Below are 19,099 nucleotides of genomic sequence, written 5' to 3'. Positions count from 1 at the left end.
TGCCTGGAAAGTGCTCAATCACCCCCGGAGCCGGCTGGCTGCCTGGCTGGGTGAATGAGGCAGAGCCCGGGCGGCTCCCGGGCTCCCGCAGCACCGCTCGCCCCGTCCCGTCCCGACCCCCGGCCTGGCGGGACAGGTCTCTGTCACTCCCCTGAGGGGAGCAGTGGAGGGTCTTCCCGTGGTGGGGGCGAGGCAAGCCGGCCGCACGCGTGGTGCCGTCCGAGTCTGCCCGCCTGGATGTCACGGTGAGGGGCGGGAGGGCGACCCCGTCCCCGCTCCCGCCCGGCTGTGGGGTAAGCGGCGGCGGGGCAAGCGAGATGGACGTTTGCCTGGTGCGAGTAGATACCGAGCCTGGGGCTGCGGGGACGGGTTTGGCATTCATTTGCATTTGGGGGGCTGTTTTTGTATCTTATTATGCATCTTTTTAATTAAGGATATTTTGGGGGGTAAGGAAGGGTAGCGGCGTTGGACGTTCTGCTATACAGAACTGTTATTGCGGGCTTTTGCAGTTTGAGTTCGTGGCTGTCCAGTAGGACAATGAGCAAGTCTACACCGTGTACCCGGTAAAAACTTTGTACAGGGATGTAAAACCCATAAAGTTGCATTAGCGTTGACATTTTGGAATGAGAGAAAGAGTAGTAAACATTCTAAGTTTAGTTGAAATAAGAGTAAAGTTTATTGAGATATGGGTGGGAGTGTGATAAGAGGAAGACGGATTAGTAAAGGCGAGTCCAGCTTTGTGCTTCTATATATGAAATCTGATATTTCTGGAGCTTTGGATTCATTATTGGTAGTGTTTTTTTAAGTTTGGGTTTTGATTTAGTAGTATTAAGTATTTATAGTTGTAACCGTGAATTGTACTAAGCTTTTATTTTAGTTTCCCATGCCAGAAATATTTTCCCTGTCTTCAGAAATAGTCAAGCCATGTTGTATGTTTTGGTGTTTTGCTACGTGGTATGTAATATTCTCAACTCAAGTATGAAATAACAATTGAGACCTAGAAGATAGATTACTTCTGGTTGTGTGCTGAATGAAGTTTGGGTTTCTTTTCTATTTCCTGATGGTTTGGCACAATGAAAAAGAGGTGGGGGAGGGAGGAAACCAGTTTAATGTTACACTAAGTCTGGCGATATATTGAAAACTTGTGCTTGATTCTTGAAGAGAAGATTGGTTTTATTGTCAGTAAAATATCTGAGTTACTGAGTAGTTCATGATGTTGTATCCCAAGGTATCAAAACCTTTGTTAATCAATGCAGAATGATCTCTGTTTTAAAATGCAGAACATCCTAATGAGGCAGGAGGTTAGAAACACCTTCTTACAAAAGCATTTTCAGATTGTGGGATGTTTGTTCTATTCAGTTTTTACTGTTAGAGTTTTTACTGTTTATAAGGAAGCAGAACCTTAAAAAGACATGAAGTGCATCTACATCTTCATGACAAACCAAAAAAACCATGAAATCTCTATGCAGTTACATTTTGTTGAGCTGGTTTGGAGTTTTCTTTGAGGAACAGCCATTTAAAATATCCAGAGAATCAACCATCTCAGTGAGGTATGTCAGTGATTTATGCCCGGATAGTGGTCTCTGATCTGCCAAACAAGCCTCCTGCAGAGCCTGCACCTGTGAGGGCTTCTGCTGCTGCTGAATTTCTGTGTTGGCACGTTTCAGTGTAGTTGAAGTCTAGTCATAGTACTAGTTAAGCTAGTACTATGATAGCTATAATGTTTTTGAGGAAAAATAAGTATACTTTTCCAGGATTTCAGGATGTGTTAAGCAAAAATTTCCCGTGGTTTAATTTAATGCTAAACTAGACTGGATTCAGCATTTACCTTAATGGCAAATTGGTAGCTAACATGCTGCGCTTTCAATTATCCATATGCATATGTATCACCTGCTGTAAGTCAATTTAACATTTTAACAAAGGACTTAATTTCATGGAACTCCTATCATTGTGACCAAAAAAACCCGGTCAAAATACTCAGTTTGCTATATTTTGTCTATATTAGGTAAACAATATTGTCTACAACATCGTCAGGAATAAAGCTATGTTCAGACATATTTTGAAATCATTGTTAGGATTTAGGTGGATGTTTACACTCCTGTGACTTTTATGCCTTGCTATCACATCAGCTTTCAAACCTGCAAAGAAATAAAACCAAAGCATTTTATGCATTTTTATTCAGACTGAAGCTAGCTATTGCTTTTTGAAGTTTAGTTAGTCAAATTTGGGGGTGGTGGTGGGGGAATCTTTAAAACTCACTTTGTCAGAATCAGTCTTCCAGGTATGATACTGTTTTTCTAACTTTTAGAAGCGTAGCTTAATTGTTTTAATGCAGTTTGCCAAGTTGCTTGTAAATAAGATAAAGTTCTGAGGTCCCTGTAATGGAGACAAGTTTATCTTTTGACTGAAACTTGCAGAAATTAATATAGCTAATATTCAAGAGTTGTGGGTGCTAGGGGGGACAGAGTGTACCAGTAGTGCCTGCTGTGGAGCTCAGGAAGTGGCTGGTTTCTCTCTCTCGATAACTGAACGTAGCTGATTCTTGGTTTCCTGGAATAGTTCTTCTCGTGTGGCGACAAAGATTAAAGTGATGATAAGAAACATGAAAGCAAAGTATGTGTACTTCTTAACACGATGAATGAATGTCCTCCAAAATCTGAGTTTTTAAAAATATCTTGAATGCTTTGCATTGCTAAAACAGCTATTGTGTTTCCAGGCGCGTTTTTCAGGGTATTTTTTTCTCTAGTTATGTCAAGCTTTGTCCTCAAAACTTCACAGAAATCATTCAGCATTCCAAGAAGACATTGTCTTGTCATTTCTTTCACACTTCAGCAAATGTATATTGTGTTGTAGTTCGTATCAATGTCACCGTTATGTATGAGGGTTGTGGGTGGTCACATTCCTTGTGTGAATATTTTTTAAACCAGCAAGCCCAGAACAAGGTTTCTGATAGATTTCACTTAGATCTTTGTTGCTTTTAAGCTTTGCTGCTTTTTCAGATACAGGGCGGTTCTTCTGAAACTTGGAAATCAATAATGTTTGATAAGCACTTTGCTAGGAAAACCAGTCATTTGGAACTGTTCCTGTGGGAGTAAACAAGTACTTTGTATGAGCATCATTGTTCACAAAACATCAAAATACAGCCCTTTTGTTTTGCAACACAGATGGAAGTAGCTGAGAAACCAGCAACAATTCTGTTTGGGCTGCATGGGAATTTGTTCTTTAGCACAGCGTGAAATGCTATGTGAACACATAGGCAAGACCTACATGGAAGGTGCAATATATGAAGGATGCACTTGGATTACATCTTTTAACAAGTACCCGAGTAAATGCTACCAAATTTTCAGTGATAGAAAAGATGCGCAGTTTTCCTGGGGCAAATTGCTTCATCCAGAAGACTGTTAAGCAGAGAGCCTGAAAGAAAGGGGTCTTGTTTCAACATCTATGATTTCAGAATCATGCTTCTAAGCTGAATAATTGCACACAAAAAATATAACATTAAGTGGAAGTTGCCCTAGTCTGAAATCTCCAGCGGTAATTAGAGGAAATGGATGGTTGTGTCATAATCTGCTACTTGTTGTTGCTCTTAGTCAAGCAGATTCTTTATTGCTTTTTGCTGTTTGGGATGAGCATGTGATGCAAGCATGTACGTTTTTTTATTTAAAAAGGAAGACAGCTTGATCTGTTATCCCTTCATAGCACAGAATATGCAATAAAACATATGAGTACTCAACCACGAGATTTACTATCTGCTGCGTTTTTCACATGCCAGTGCACCTAAAATTTGATATTAAGACTTACGGTTCTGCTTGATTTAAAAGCCTTAAAATCTTGGACCTTCTTCTCCGCAGCCTGTTATTCTTTTTCCGTGTGCTCTGGGTTGTGGTCTTGTGATGACTTTCCCTTGTGGCTTGTTCTTGCAAGCTGCTGTTGAACAACATCACTGTTAGTCCCATCTTCTCCATGCTTGGCTCCCAATTTCCCCACTGCTGACCAATATAACATAACACTGCAAAATACCTGGCATTCTTATTACAGTATATTAATTTTGGATGAAAGGCAATCAAGTCTGATGCCAAGGAGTAATTTGGTCCAAATTGATGAGACTGATCACTGATAAATTGAAGAGCGCGTGTGTGTGTGTGCATTGAAAGACCAGGCTCTGCTTTCATAACCTCTTCATAGTCCTCCTCGTCAAGGGTTTAATCAATTCAGCATACCAATACTTCCACTGAAGAAACAGTCAGTCTTCAGGGGAGTTAACTTTTTCTTTTTCTCTTCTTTTTTTTTTTTCTGGTTTGTTTTTTTTTTTTTTCCTTCTCTCTCCTCTTCCTCCTTCTCTTGGTGTCTTGGTGCTGAAATGCCCCAAATTTGCTGCTATGTTTTCTTTGAAGCTACGTGCAAGAAAGCAGTGAAAGGGCACGTGAAATTCACAGCTTTTTTTCAGTTGAATGAGAGGCCAAGAGTGATGTTCAGCAGTGCTGAACATAAAATGTGCGCAGAGGGGTCCACGTTATGTGGAGACTGGCAGTTACCTGCCATTGCTTCACGTGGCTCTGTGGAGCCAAGTATTTAAGGCTTCTGTATGTATTAGAGAAAAGGCGCGAGTTGGCTGAACGCTGAGCATCCTGCCACACAAAGGTATTGCGGTACTGATGGACTTACACTGATGCTTTTATTTTGCTTTGCCTCCTCTTATTGACAATTTTGAGGCAGGCTTTGCTTCTGTGTGCTAGTTGGTAATAGTTTGTAGGAGTCAATAAGTAAACAAAGGCTGATCTGTCCTTTGAGTAATAATAAATACCTTTATCTAGATATTGAATGTTCCCACTCCAGTAGTATTTCCAGTGTCTAAACTCCAAGCTCATCTAAGCTGGGATTTTAGTTCTTGGCGCTGAAATAATCAGAATTTATTTCTTACAAAATTTTTGAGATTCTATCATTGTAGTTTATTTAAATTAGATTATTTCTATGCGTGCTATAAATTCTAGCTAAGTTACACCTGAAGATAACTCAATCCTTTGTTCCCTGGGCAATCAGATCTCCTGTTGGGAGTTGCCGGGAGTTTGATCCTGGGCGTTTTGCCTTCTCCAGCCCTCCCTGCCTCCTTATGTTTGCCTACTCACGTAAACGACACACTGTAGCTATTGGACTTTGGTCCATGTTTCATTCATTAATAGCTGAATTTGGCCGGTGCTTTAAGGTGGTTTTTCAGCCCAGCTGGCAAAAAGAGCATCATCCTCGGTTTGTCCTGTCAGAAGTAAGCCTGAGGGAGCTGGGCAGGAGTTCTCTTGATGTTTGGGAGAGGCTCGAAGCAGGTATGTGCAAGGGCTTGACGCAGGCTTGAGCATCGATCTTCTTGCCACGCGGTCAGCTCAGATGCATGGGTGTAACGATCATCCCATTAAACTTTTAAAACAGTGCTGCAGGAGTAACATTGATCTGAACTGTTACCGACCAGAACTAAACGTGTCAGGCTGGAAGGCTTTCTCTTAACTGTATTGGGTCGCTTGTTAGATAGATGAAAATAAATCTTGCCTCCTGAGGAAAAAAACATTAATTTGAAGTTAGTTAAAATACCACTGTGATGCAATGAAGCTAATGAATGTGCTTCAGCTCTGTTTTTCAGTGGTGCGATGATTATGGTATTGATTGTGTAGTCAGCCCAATGGCAGCTGTTATGAAAACACTGGTAATTATTGCTGGTCATTGTTTTATCTTACTCATTGCTATTACTCATTACTCATTTTTTTACTATTACTCGTTACTGGCAACGAGTAACAGTGATCATTTCTTAGAAGTATAACGTCCTTTTTACTTCTCTGCTAGACTAGTCTCTGGTACAAAATTGAATCTACAGGTTTATTATCTTTATGCTTCGTATCAGATTTAATGCAGAATTATTTTAATACTTCTGAAATTAGAAAATATAAATAATTCTTATTAAGATAAGTTAAACAGCGCTGTATTTGCTTCACTACATAGTACATGTGAAGGACCTAGATCCTCATCTAGATTGTACACTAGATCCTTGTCTGAGTATCATGCTCAGAGAGCTCAGGTTGATTTGATTTCTCCTTGAGCAGCACTTGTTCCTAGCAAAGGGAGACAAACTGCTGGAGCAATGAGAGATTGATGAAATATGAGAAATCTTAAAAGAAAATACATTCGTTAAGTACATACTTGATCTGTGTGGTAGTTTCCATTAGTCATGTGTTGATCTTCCTTGAATGAGAGATCAGTTAAGAGTCTACTTTATTGCAGATTACTCTTTTTTTTTTTTTTTTATGCAGAGACAAAATATGCCATGGGATGGAAGGAAGGGGAAAAGTAAAATTCATTAAGTTGCCACTATTGTTCATAGCTTTTGATTTGTTGTGTATTAATTTTTGTCTTAGACTTCCATGTGAAAGAAATACACCAGTCTGTGGAATGCTTCCCTCAGCTTTTAAAGCCTGACGAGATCAGTCATCTCGAAACCAACTTGATACACAAAATAGATCTATTTGATTTTTTGTCTCTGTTATAACTGTGTCATGGATGATCTGTTAGTTCTCATGTTTTAAAGCCAGTTACTAAAGGCAGCTATTCAGATCGGCAGCTATTACCCTGGTTCAGTCACCTTTCTCTGTGTTTTTTTTGTTTTTTTGTTTTTTGTTTTTTGTTTTTTTTAAAATACTAAAAGTCCCTTTTTTTTCCTCTTTGTGGTTTTCAGGAACTTTAGAAACTCAATTGCTCTTGCCTTTTAATGCTTGATTCACCCTATATTCCTTTCAATTTACAGGGCAGCATTTCATCTAATGCTTGTTCTAAGAGCTTTTCTGAGCTCTTTTCTGATCAGTCTCGAACAATCCTGCTTGCCAAATTGGCAGTTGGCAAATGAAAAATTTTTCATCAGTAATACATAAGAACAACTTCTGCCTGTCCAATAAATCTTTGTGACAGTTTTGTAGGATAGTATAAATGTAAAATAAACTTACCTTATAGGAAAAAAAGAGGGATTTTTGATTGATCTGCTGCTGTAGCACTGATGGGAAAGTAAATCTTGTAATTACTTCAGTTATCTAAAGACAAAGCCAAAAGGATGGTGCATCATGCTAGCTAGAAAATTCAGATTTTTTCACCAGCCATGTGTGCCTTTTCTTTTTTGTTGATGGCATAGTATGTGTCCCATCCAATGAAATTTCACATCTATTTTTCCAGATTGAGAAGGATCAAAATCATAACGCCAGGGGAAAGGGACTTTCAAATAATTCAGGGCTTTTAAACATGGGTTTCATGTAAATGTAGATGCATCTTTATGTGCTTAGCTTGTACTTGCGTTGATTTACTAGTGTGTGAGGATGTTCAAGAAACTGTAATACCTGCCATGGCTGGCATAACATTCAGTCCTTCGTGGTGCTTGCCTAGCCCACCACGTGGCTGTGCCATGCCTCGACCTAGCACAGAGTTGCACCTGTGTCTGGAGTGTACGTGTTTAGGCTTGATGTTTCCCTCTGCACTTAGAAATTGCCTAGGAACATCCGCATGCATAACGAGAATGCCTTGAATATTAATCAAACCCAGCTCGTCCCCACACTCGGTGCTTGTGTTCTGTTTTGCGTAGCCTTGTAAGCACCGCGCTGTTTGTGTGTTCTCCAATCTGACTGCAAAACCAATGTGCTGCAGTAAAAGCTTGATTCCCTATGTTCTCACAAAGTTGTATGCCTGTGCCCTTTTTATATTATTATTTTTGAAGCTTCATAAGAATCTCTGGTGTGCAGACTTAAAACTCATTACAGGACGTCTCAGTAGGTGTTAGGGGTAAAGGCTTTTTTGATAGGATGGCGAGTATGCTGTTTTGTACATAGCTTCGTGGACCCAAGGTTTGCTTGTTGTCCAGCACTGGAAAGATCAGGTCTGTGACTTTTTTTTTTTTTGCTGGGTGTCTAGTTCTCAGTTTCTACAAAACTAAATCTTGCATAATGAACAATCAGCCTCTGTAATTCAGAACTGATAGAGTCTTTCCTCTGAGAAACGCTAGCGTTTCTAGCCATGGTAGCAGTTGTTCCTTATAAAGATCAGCAACTACACCATAACACTTTTCTTTTTTAATTTAGACTATGCAAATCCTGAAAAAAAAACCAAAAAAAACCAACAAAAAAAAGTACTTCCAGTTGATTTTTACAAATATGTCCATATATGGTGGAAGTGTCACATATAGAAACATGTTACAATAATAACTTCAATGGAAAAGCATAAAGTTTTATCTTTGACTAACATTAACAGAGGGGTATATGTTGGCAGTGTGAGTTGTGGGCAGGATAGTTGACAAAATGTACAAAATGTAGACCCATCCAGAATGGAAGGGGTTCTGGGATGTCTTTTTGTCCAACCTTTAGCTCTCTGAGTTCAGACCAGGCAGCTTACGAGTTTTGTCCAGTTCAGTCTTAGAAACCCTTGAGAGTGTTCTACAGCCTCTAAGCATCCATCTCAGTGGCTGGTAATCCTTACAGTGAAAATCTTTTATTCTTCTATCCAACTGGAACCTTCCCCATTTCAATTTATGATACTTCTGGCATTATTCCTTTCTGTACACTTCAGTAAAGAACCTGTCTTTGTCTTCTTGGTAGTCTTCCCTTGTGACGGCTACTGTTAGGTGCCCCTGAGCCTTCTCTTCGCCAGGCTGAACCCTAGTTCCCCAGGCTGAAAGAAGTTTAGATTACTTTGAAATCTACATGTACTTTTAATTTGTTCTCAACTTCATTCTTTGAAAGACTGATTGAAAAACGATTGCATTTAAAGTAGCATGAAACCTGTATTTCATGTCCCGCCAGACTAAGTTCAAGTTGAATGACATTTAAAGGGAAATGTTTTTGCCCCTTGATTCTAATATTAATATTGTATCTGGGAGCTAAGAAAATGGATTGATAATCCTCATGTCTTTTTGTATCCATAGTATTGTACATGAATATTTCAGAGCAGTTGAGTCACCTTTGCCAGTTTCGCTGGTTGTTCATTTATACATGCGTGCTGTTGTATTGTTTATGACAATAATAAGGACGTGGTCATTCATGGTAGCATTCCAGATTAATACAATAAATATTTTCCACCTATGCTTTTTGAGATATATTGAAGTAATGTAGGTCTGATGAAGGCACTGAAATCATCTTTCTAGAAAATAATTGTGGTATTATGCTGTTTGAGCTTGCTTTTGTTTGTTTGTTTTAAAGTTAATCTAAGTTAACAAAACAAATGAGAAAGGTGGTTAAATGAATCAATTTTTATGGTGAATACGATGGGTCTGCCCATTTCAAATGCAACATATAAACAGGTAGTAATATTTATGGAATTCCAGTTCAGTGCCTTTTGGTGAGCTTTTATTAGTTAATAACTAATAAAAATTGTCAGTATGCAAGCCTTTGGAATTCTTGGGGGTTTGGGGTGGTTTGTTTTTTTTTTTTGTAGAACAGACACTTGTATTTCATGTGCTTTTTAAAAGGTGATTTTTGTGTTAACTCTTTCTCTAGAAAATTGAGCTCTTGACATCCTTTATCCAAGAACCTGGAGCAGCAGAGAGACAGTTTTTACAATGAGGAGAAATTATCTGCTGGGTAAGTGATCTGTGATGTTTTTTCAGTTGGGGACAACAGCTGTGAGTTGTAATCCTCAGCTCTGTATGTAAGTTGAATCAGTTGCTGTGGCTGTAGGTGACTTAGATATACTCGACATCGGGACAGGCCTCGGGTGAGGTAAAAAGGAGGGTTTGTGACATGTAATTTCCTGATTGTGAACATCTCTATGTACCTAGGCAGATGAAATATATATAGATGTACTTAGGTATCTTACTTAGGTAATGTCCTGATTGTCATTTTATAATGTGATGCCTTGTCAAGCTGCCTGATATTTCAGGTGAATTTGAAGTGACAGTTCGTTATAGTAAATTAGATATGACTAATTTCCTTTGTGAGTAAATTTTACATAAAAAATGTGCAGAAAGTAGTAAAGGTAACCTTCTGCTGTGCATTTGATGACAACCCAAGTAGTGAATTATTTACCACTGCTTTGTATTGCCCATTTACTGTTTGATGGATCATTTTACACTATAATATTGTTACTGCATAGGAAAAAAATGTGTGTTCAGCAGTCTCAGTGACCTCTGGAAAGGATAATTTGTTTGGGAGTTTAAAATGCAGTTGCCATTTTACCGGAATCTCCTTGACTATTTTTGTTTGCAAATCCTACGCAATATTATATTTTGTAGTTTGAGGCTATATGGTATTTAAATAGTAGGGGGGGAAAAATAACACTGGAAGTATTTTTCATCTTGGCTTTCTTCTAGTTATGCCTGTCAACAATGTGGAAATTCACAAAATAGTTTGAGACACATAAATAAAATATAATTTCTTTTGAACTTTGAGTTTCTGAAACCATCCTTTTTTCAGGTGTGGGGTTTTTTTGAAAAAAGGCAGCAGTAGAGGTTTGTTCAGCAATGGAGGTCTGTTTTTATTTTATGCCTTGCTTGGCATTGAGAATACTTAAAGTGTTAGCATCTCTATTTGTGAATATAAATAATATGAGTTTGCTAGATGTAGGTTACTGCTATTGCTGCACTTAATTCTAGAGCACAAAAGTCATTATATTTGGGGCCAGTTGATCATTATTTTCAGGTATATACGTGATTAAGTACTAGTAAACCTCACTTCATGCAAAATAAGATGAAGAAAAGATAGTCGTTCAGTGAGAACTACTCTGATTTTTCTGAAGTTTATTTAATTTTAATTTGTATATTACATCAATAACATTATCTCATTTCCAAAACCATTAAGTATTACTAAAGCCCCCTAAATAAAACTACTGTAATCTTTTTTTTCTTTCCAATTTTAAGTTTTCCTTTGAAAGTTTAGTTTTAATAAGCCAAGCATAAATATAATATGATTGCTGACTCTAGTAATTTTTTTCTTATTCTGTTTAGGTGTTTAAACTTCTGATTCAGTCACCACGTATTAATGGGGAAGAAAATCTGATTGATTAACACAGCTTGTGGTAGTTTGTGGGTTTTGGTTTGGTTTTTGCTGTTTTGTTTTTTTTTTTCATTCCACGGTGTTTGAGGAAAATTTCAAGGAATGGAGTTAGCTCACAGTTTACTACTGAACGAAGAAGCGTATAACCAGCTTGGTGGATTTCAAAAAGCAGAGTTCATTTTTGAATGGTTACAGTTTTTGGAAAAACTTTTACCAGTGACTAGCAGAGTAAGTATAATGAGACTTGAGAAGAAAAGCACAGTATAGAGCTATTTCTCTCTGTCTTTTTTGTTATTTTCTTTAAAAACAAAGAGCGGTATTCAATTTCATTTGCATCATGGCTTTTACATACACACAATGAAAGTATGTTCAGTGTTACCAGTAACTTTCTAAATGTTACAAGTTTTTGGTTACAGCCCTTCAAGTGATAGAGCCACTTGTCCAATGAAAGGAATTTGAGAAATAAGCGTGAAGTGAATTTTTTTAATATTTTTTTTTTTAAACTCAGATTATTACTGTAAGATTTTGCAGCCCTGTGATGAAGAGCAGCAGTCATGCTTCCCTCTAGCATGGCACAATTATTTTGTAGTTCTCCAGCAAGCAAGAATGTAACATCTTTCTCTCTTGTTTTTTATTTTCCTGATCAAATGATAAAAGATCTGTTTCCAGACAACTGTCCAATTGTTTGGTTCATCAGTTAGCGTATATTAAGTAGCATATATGGATATTTAACAGTAAACCAACCTAGGTAATGCTATTAAGAGTTATGTTATTTGTGTTAAAATACGTAAATGAAATGCAGTGCCAGGCTCTTTATTTACATTTTTTTAAAGAACGTTTAAAAAAATTAAGATAAGACTAAAATAGATTATTATTTTCAGGGAAGTTCTTTCTAATGCTCAACTTCTTGAAACTGTGCTGAAGTTCTTTGCTACTGAAATTACTATATTTCTATGAATTGTTTTATTTTAAAGCATGCATAAAAGAAGCAAGAAATGAGAATTTTGTTTTAGAAAGTTATAACTATTCAAGTGACATAGGGAAAATACTCCTGAAATGCTACTAGAAAGAATTATGCTCTGAAAAATGTGATTTTTTTTTTATAAGAATAAAATATTCACATATTTGAGATGGCTTTTCTTTAAGTAGAAAGGTGCAATAAAACACTCATCTTTAATTAAGAATGTCAGAGTGTCAGAATGGTAATAACAAAAAGTAAAGAGAATTAGCATTCATTATCTTTAACCAAATTCTAAATTTAACTGAAGTTTAACTGGTTACTGATTTTATTTCCAGGCTGATATAAGGGAAAACCAAAAGAAACTGGTTGAACAATTGACTTCTTTATTAAACAATTCACCAGGACCTCCTACCAGACGGCTTGTTGCCAAGAATTTAGCTGTACTTTATAGCACTGGAGACACTTTTTCTGTTTACCAAACAATTGACAAATGCAATGAACTCATTCGGAGTAAAGATGATTCACCAAGTTATCTGCCTACGAAACTGTAAGTATTTTTTTTTTAACCCCAAACTTCAAATCCAGTAATAACACGAGAGACAGATTTACATAGTGAGAAGTTAATGTAGGAGAGGGTATGCTCCCTCATTTCTGCCCCTTGTCCAGCAGAAGCTTTGTACCATATGACACACAGAATTTGGGAGCCTCCCTGATTAGTAGCATTATTGTGGGTGTATCCAGCTGTAAAAAGTAATTTTTTTTTCCTTTGGTATTACATCTCTAGAATTTTTAGACTCGTGTATTACAAAGAGAAACTGAACTCATCTGAAATCTGAAAGCAAATTCAAATTGCTTCCTTCCTCCTAGATATTATAACAATTTTATTTCAATCATTTAATATATGCTGTCTTCAGGGCAGAATTATGAGTGTGTAAGTACTTGTGTAGCATTTTATATATTCCTTTCTGTGTCTTTACTGGAAAGTTTTGAGCAAGAAGTTCAGCTGCACATTGGGGGGGAAAAAAAAGACAGGTCAGTACTTAAAATATAAATTGGCCTTGAAAGTTAAATAAACTTAAAATATATTTTTGTTCCTTATTTCGAAGTTTCTTCTTAGGATTCATGTAAATATAACATAAAATCAATCATATTAAACCACTTTAAAATCACGTTATTTTTGAAGCATTTAAGGCAGAGGCAATTTGGTGGCTGATGGGAGTCAGTGTCGGTTGCATGTGTTAGAAGAAAATTTGACCTAGCTAGCTAGTATTTACTGGATCCACTTCAAAGACACGCCGTGAGTGATTTGAAAGCTAAGCTAAATTAATTCATTTAGCAATGTAGGAATGCTAAACTGTTGCTCTAATTCAGAACTATAACGACCATACTATGCTTTAAGGTAATAGGGTAAACTGAGGCTGGTTTATGCTTTCTGGTTTTGTTCGGTGAGGGGGCAAAACCAGCTTGCAATATAGATATTGCCATATTGAAGAAACCATGGTTTACAGCAAGTCAAACAAACATTGTTTGTTACAAAAACGGGGAAGAAAGCTTTTCCTAAGTACCTTATTGAACATTAATAAAAGGGAAAAAAAAAAATTTACCTGACGTGATGCATCAGAGTTCACTACCACGGGATAGATAATAAAACAAAGAATATGGTAGTATTAGATATTGTACGTGTGCAACAGGAACCGAAAGGGTAGAAGACAGTTGGTGATCTCCAGCCAGATAATTAAAAGTCAGGCCAGAGAAAATACCAGCAATAGGTAATGGAGTTATGTGGGGGCAGGTGTTTGAAAAACAAGGAGAAAGTAATATACTGCTGAGTAGAGCAGTAAAACAGAGAAGTACAACTCCAGGTGCAAAACACAGCTATTAAGTAAATTTCTCACTTCAACTGGGAAACTGGATATAGTTAGTTAGAAACATCTGAAATGTTTGTAACTAAAGGTGTAAAGCCTAGCCAACAGAACAGAGAAGCCTGAACTGTTATTGCAGGATATGAAACCAAATCTTAAGGTGTTGAAATATTATGAATAACCTTAATTCCTGAAACAATGCACATCTTTCACTATAGTGAAGAAAACTAAAGGTAGAGATAGTAAAACATCATTGTGCATTAATGATACAGTATACAAAGCAGAGCAGAATCCGTCTTCCTCCTTTGTTTCACAGGCTAATCCTGTTTCTGACAACCTAAGTGAAGTTGCCTGAAAATAGGTTTGTGCGAGGAGATGGTTGTATTTTCCAATATCATAATATGTTTTTGTTTCCCTCTTGTTGCAATTGACCTCTTGTGCAGTCTTCTGAGTTAAGGATAAGTTTGCTGTAAAGGTTCATGGGGTGTTGGTGGATGAGAAGCTCAACATGAGCCAGCAATGTGTGCTCACAGCCCAGAAAGCCAACCATATCCTGGTCCGCATCAAGAGAAGCATGGACAGCAGGTCGAGGAAGGTGATTCTGCCCCTCTACTCCACTCTGGTGAGACCCCACGTGGAGTATTGTGTCCAGCTTTGGAGTCCCCAACATAAGAAGGACACGGACCTGTTGGAGTGAGTCCAGAGGAGGACCACGAAGATGATCCAAGGGCTGGAGCACCTCTCCTATGAAGACAGGCTGAGAGAGTTGGCGTTGTTCAGCCTGGAGAAGAGAAGGCTCCGGGGAGACCTTATAGCAGCTTTCCAGTACCTGGAGGGGGCCTATAGGAGAGATGGGGAGGGACTCTTTATGAGGGAGCGTAGCAATAGGACGAGGGGTAATGGTTTTAAACTGGAAGGGGGTAGATTTAGGATATTTAGATATTAGGAAGAAATTCTTTACTGTGAGGGTGGTGAGGCACCGGAACAGGTTGCCCAAAGAAGCTGTGGATGCCCCATCCCTGGAGGTGTTCAAGACCAGGCTGGATGGGGCTTTGAGCAGCCTGGTCTGGTGGGAGGTGTCCCTGCCTATGGCACGGGGTTGGAACTAGATGATCTTTAAGGTCCCTTCCAACCCGAACCATTCTATGAGTCTATGATTCTTAGTCCTGCAAAGTAAATTCCTGCTATACTGCTGGCTTCTCAACAGAGAGATGCATTAACATTAGAGGTGAGTTGTAGTATGGGAGGGTGCTCTCAGGTCTTCCTTGCGTGGGCTGCAAGATGCCACACTGGAGTAAGTGGAATGATGTTGGAGTAGGAAGGGGGGATTATGGAGTCCATCGGCAGTAAGGCAGAAATGGCAAAGACAGAGAGAAATGGCAGATATCCAGAGTCAGAAGGCAGAGGAGTAGCAGGGGGAGAAAGAGAGAGGTGGCAGTGTTCACGATCCTGCTGTGTATGTAAGCAGTAGTGAGGAGAAGTAAGAGATGAAGTGGAGAAAAAGGTAGCAGTAAAATAGGGTTTATTTCACAAAAAGGTTTGGAAAAGGGATTTGTCATAGCACTGACACCGAGACAACAGGTTACAGAAGAATAATTGGCATTACAGAACTTGAGTAAAATTTTTCATCTTGGGCTGCAAGTATATGGAATACTTGGTGTTCAGTGAAGAAAGACTGCTTTTTTCCTTTTTTTTTTCTTGATTAAAGCGTTGTGTTTGTTTGCTGTCTGTCCTTATTTAGCATACATGCCCACATTGTCTGGTAGCAACGCTTCACCATCATTGTTCACAATATGTTGCTTCACCTGGAAACTCCTTTAAATAAAGTTTCCAGTGAATTGTTCTCTTGTGTCATAAATTATCATTTTTCTTCTTTCATATAGGTGGAAGATGGAAATGTTTTAGGCAAGCATTTTAAAAAGAACCTTAGTTAGGTGCTCATCTCCTACTAAATTGAGTATGATGGAATGCTATATCAGATAAACAGGACGTGTAGTTTGAATATAGCTTGTTACTTTACTTAAAATTACAAAGCTTTTAAAATATCCACTAGGGCTGTTTTTTAAACCGTAAGCGTTTTGAAAGCATTTGGCTGGGCAGCAAACTTTCATAGCTAATGTCAGTGCGTTTTTACCACATCTTTAAGTATCTTAGTTCTGCATTTTTGTGGGTGTCTCTCCAAGTACAATTCTTAAGGCAAAATTTGAGAGGAAACAATTTCAATGTCTTATATAGAGAGTCATATTTCAAAATGGAGGTGTGCTGCCAGGGAGGAAAAAAGACAAGCAGAGAGGCTTTTTTCCTGCAAAACTTGTACAAATCTACAGGCTCCCTTGGAAACTTCTGGCTGTTGCTTGTGATTTGACAGATAAAGTGATTCAATGGTTAATACAGTTTGGACTGTAGTGAAGAAACATTTGTGCGGGAACAAAAAAAAGACAACGAGTTATGATACAATCCTAGAAGGCAGTCAGAAGAGCTTCCTAAGTCCTATTCTTTGAACTTTTATAGAAACTTAAGCTGCATTCTCATTTTTAGTTGACTATATGTTACTCGTCAACAAAGGCTTAGTACGTGGCAGTACAGCCAGCAGGAGCCTTTGCAGGTTATACCATGATGTGAAAAGGTAGTTCTGGTTTGGGGTTTTTTTTTTTCATATGTTTGTTAAATATTTCTTCTTTGGATTATGATGTAAAATACATATTATTTAGTCTTGAAGCTAATTAAAGAGAGTATCTGTGACCGTCAAACGATCAATTTAGTAGTAAGATGGTGCAATTGTAATTTTGTGCCCAGCCACACCATGAACAAAATTAAAATCCCAACTGTTGGTGTGTACTCAGTTGGATAAAAGCAATAATGAAAAATGTTGCTTTAACAAAAATAGGATTTTGGTATTTAGGGAATTACTGTTAATATTAAATGCATTTTTCTAATTAAGAATGTGTTTGGTATGAGATTTTAAAACTCTTTACGTGAAACTTGAATTCGGTTGGGGAATAAGTAAAATGTTGTTTTGTTGAAGGAGGCGCTGAAGAGTGTTACTACATATTTAAGTAGGTCTGGCCAAAGAGCTGAAAGCTGATTAAAGATATAATTTCTTTTTTTTTTCCCCTTGTATTCATCAAATACATTGGTTTAGTTATAGATCTGCCAATACAAAAGCAAAGTGTGTTCCTTAATTAATTACTCAAAGGAAAACACTCTTTAATTAAGCAATTCCTTTCTTTTTTCTTTTCTTTTTTTTTTTTCCTCCAATATTTAGCAATTTTTGCTTTGGCTGAAGGAGATGCCAATGAGCACATAAACTCCAGTTGTCACTTATTTCACCAGGAAACTAAATTCAGAATCTGTGTGCTGTGAAAAGGACATGGGCTTATACTTTTATTTACTTGAAGGTGTTTCCTTATTATGTATTGTTATACATAAATGCCAGAATTTTAATTACTAGACCATTTTCAGTGTACTGTTGACCATCGAATTGTAAATAAACCTGTCCCTGGGTACTTACAGCAGCATCTGCTCTAGCACAGTGCCATAAACTGCATGATGCAAGGCATGCTTAGTTAGAAATTAAGGTTTAATGGTGGATATGAAAATTGTATTCCTATTGTAAAATTTATTGGAAGATTGTATTACCTGAATTCTTGTATTATCCAAGTTATTTTCCCAACCTTTGTATCCATGTTTCTCCTAGACCATATGTGCCACACACAGACCTTTTTTTTAAAAAAAAAATAAATATTTTTTTCCTTTTGATAATCCACTTACATTTTTGGGACATTCTCTTTAGTTATTTTGTTGTTTGCCCATTGTGATTACGTTAGTCGTCTTAATCCCTTTCATCTATTACTGCATCCATTTTCACGCGTCTTTGGATTTGCTTTTGTTTTAGTGCTGCGGTGGTATGCTTGGGCTATTTATACAAAAAATTGGGAAGAATTTTGGGAAACAGTTTTACTGACACCGTTGGGAATGTGCTTAAAGCAATGAAGAATGCAGAGGTATTGGAACAGCATGTTTAAAAAATGATTGGAAAAATAATAGGATGTTTACTGTTGGTAGGTGGACCAATGAATAGGAGAAAGTGCATGATACCAAAATGTGAAAAAATTGTGGAAAGTCATAGGATAAAAATCAATGCCTAAATTCCAAAGAATTGCTAGAGAGATAATAGATTATGGCTATAAAAGGATGGATCATAGCTATTCTCAAACTGATTTCATGAAAGAACTTGATAAACTCGAAAATCTAATTGCCTTATTAATGAGAACATTTCTGCTCCAGCTTGTACTTCATGTTTTGAGTTTTAAACTGCTAGCGAGTACTTTCCAGTAGAACATAGAATTACTGTTTTCACTTGCTTACAGAGCAAGTTATCAGCTTTGACTCAGTTCCACATAAAAAGATCTATAAAAGTTGAAAAGACCAAAACCATTGTTTATCTGTTTCAATAGTTGGCATGTTGTATTTCCAAGGAGCTTAGTGTTACAAAGCTTTAACAGTTTTCTTTTTCATTTTTTCAGTCTCAAGGTCGCTATGAAATCATGCTTAGTTTGCAAAATATATTAAAAGGTTTAGGAGCTGCTGCTATCCCCTGTCACAGAGATATTTACAAAGCTGCCCGATCATGTTTGACAGATCGATCCATGGCAGTCCGCTGTGCTGCTGCAAAGGTAAAGTGCTCTTATAGCTGTTTTTATTAAGTAAGCTCTCTAAGTAAAGTTCTGTTTTGATGGATGATGAACACAGCAGTAAATACATTGTTTGCTTATCTTCATTTCTTTGATACTGCAAAAATTCAAGTCATTTTAGTATGAAGCAACGTGCTTATTTTGTTAGGGAGAACTCTGCGTACTGTGTAGCAAACTAAAATTTGTACTGAGTGCTTTTCCACATCAAAACATTTTTATTTCCCTTTTTTGTCTAGTGTCTTCTTGAACTTCAGAATGAAGCAGTGTTTATGTGGAGTACAGATCTGGATAGTGTTGTCACTTTGTGTTTTAAATCCTTTGAAGGTTCCAATTACGATGTACGATTAGCAGTTTCAAAACTTCTAGGCACAGTATTGGCTAGAGCTCTAACATCTAAACAGCCAACAGGTAAAGTACGTAGTTTGTTTGCTGGTTTGTAAAAAAAAATCTGTCAGATGATCAGAAACTCTCAAGCAGTGTTGAAGCCCAAAGTAAAATCACTATGTAAGCTTCGCCTGGCTGTGCACATCTCTGGTTTGGTCTTTTTTGTAATGTTTCTCTCATGAAGTGCTGTGGTTT

At 37.5% G+C, this 19,099-nt stretch overlaps 1 protein-coding gene across 8 annotated transcripts in view; it reads left to right on the top strand.

Annotated features, from left to right (window-relative positions):
* The window catches only part of HEATR5A (HEAT repeat containing 5A), a 70,419-nt gene that overhangs the window by 411 nt on the left and 50,909 nt on the right, over window positions 1-19,099 (top strand). For 7 of the 8 annotated variants that reach the window (XM_074585093.1, XM_074585094.1, XM_074585092.1 and 4 more), the window contains exons 2-7: window positions 9,510-9,593; window positions 10,955-11,231; window positions 12,300-12,511; window positions 17,722-17,830; window positions 18,353-18,502; window positions 18,757-18,928. In XM_074585093.1, the coding sequence (XP_074441194.1) occupies window positions 11,106-11,231; window positions 12,300-12,511; window positions 17,722-17,830; window positions 18,353-18,502; window positions 18,757-18,928 (769 nt within the window). In that variant the 5' untranslated portion in view covers window positions 9,510-9,593; window positions 10,955-11,105. Of the gene's footprint in view, window positions 1-9,509; window positions 9,594-10,954; window positions 11,232-12,299; window positions 12,512-17,721; window positions 17,831-18,352; window positions 18,503-18,756; window positions 18,929-19,099 lie in introns of those variants that run through there. The other variant, XM_074585095.1, reaches the window with a different exon arrangement.

The sequence above is a fragment of the Larus michahellis genome, chromosome 4 (genome assembly GCF_964199755.1).
Source record: "Larus michahellis chromosome 4, bLarMic1.1, whole genome shotgun sequence".
NCBI lineage: Eukaryota > Metazoa > Chordata > Aves > Charadriiformes > Laridae > Larus > Larus michahellis.
This window is presented reverse-complemented; position numbering and strand designations above follow the sequence as displayed.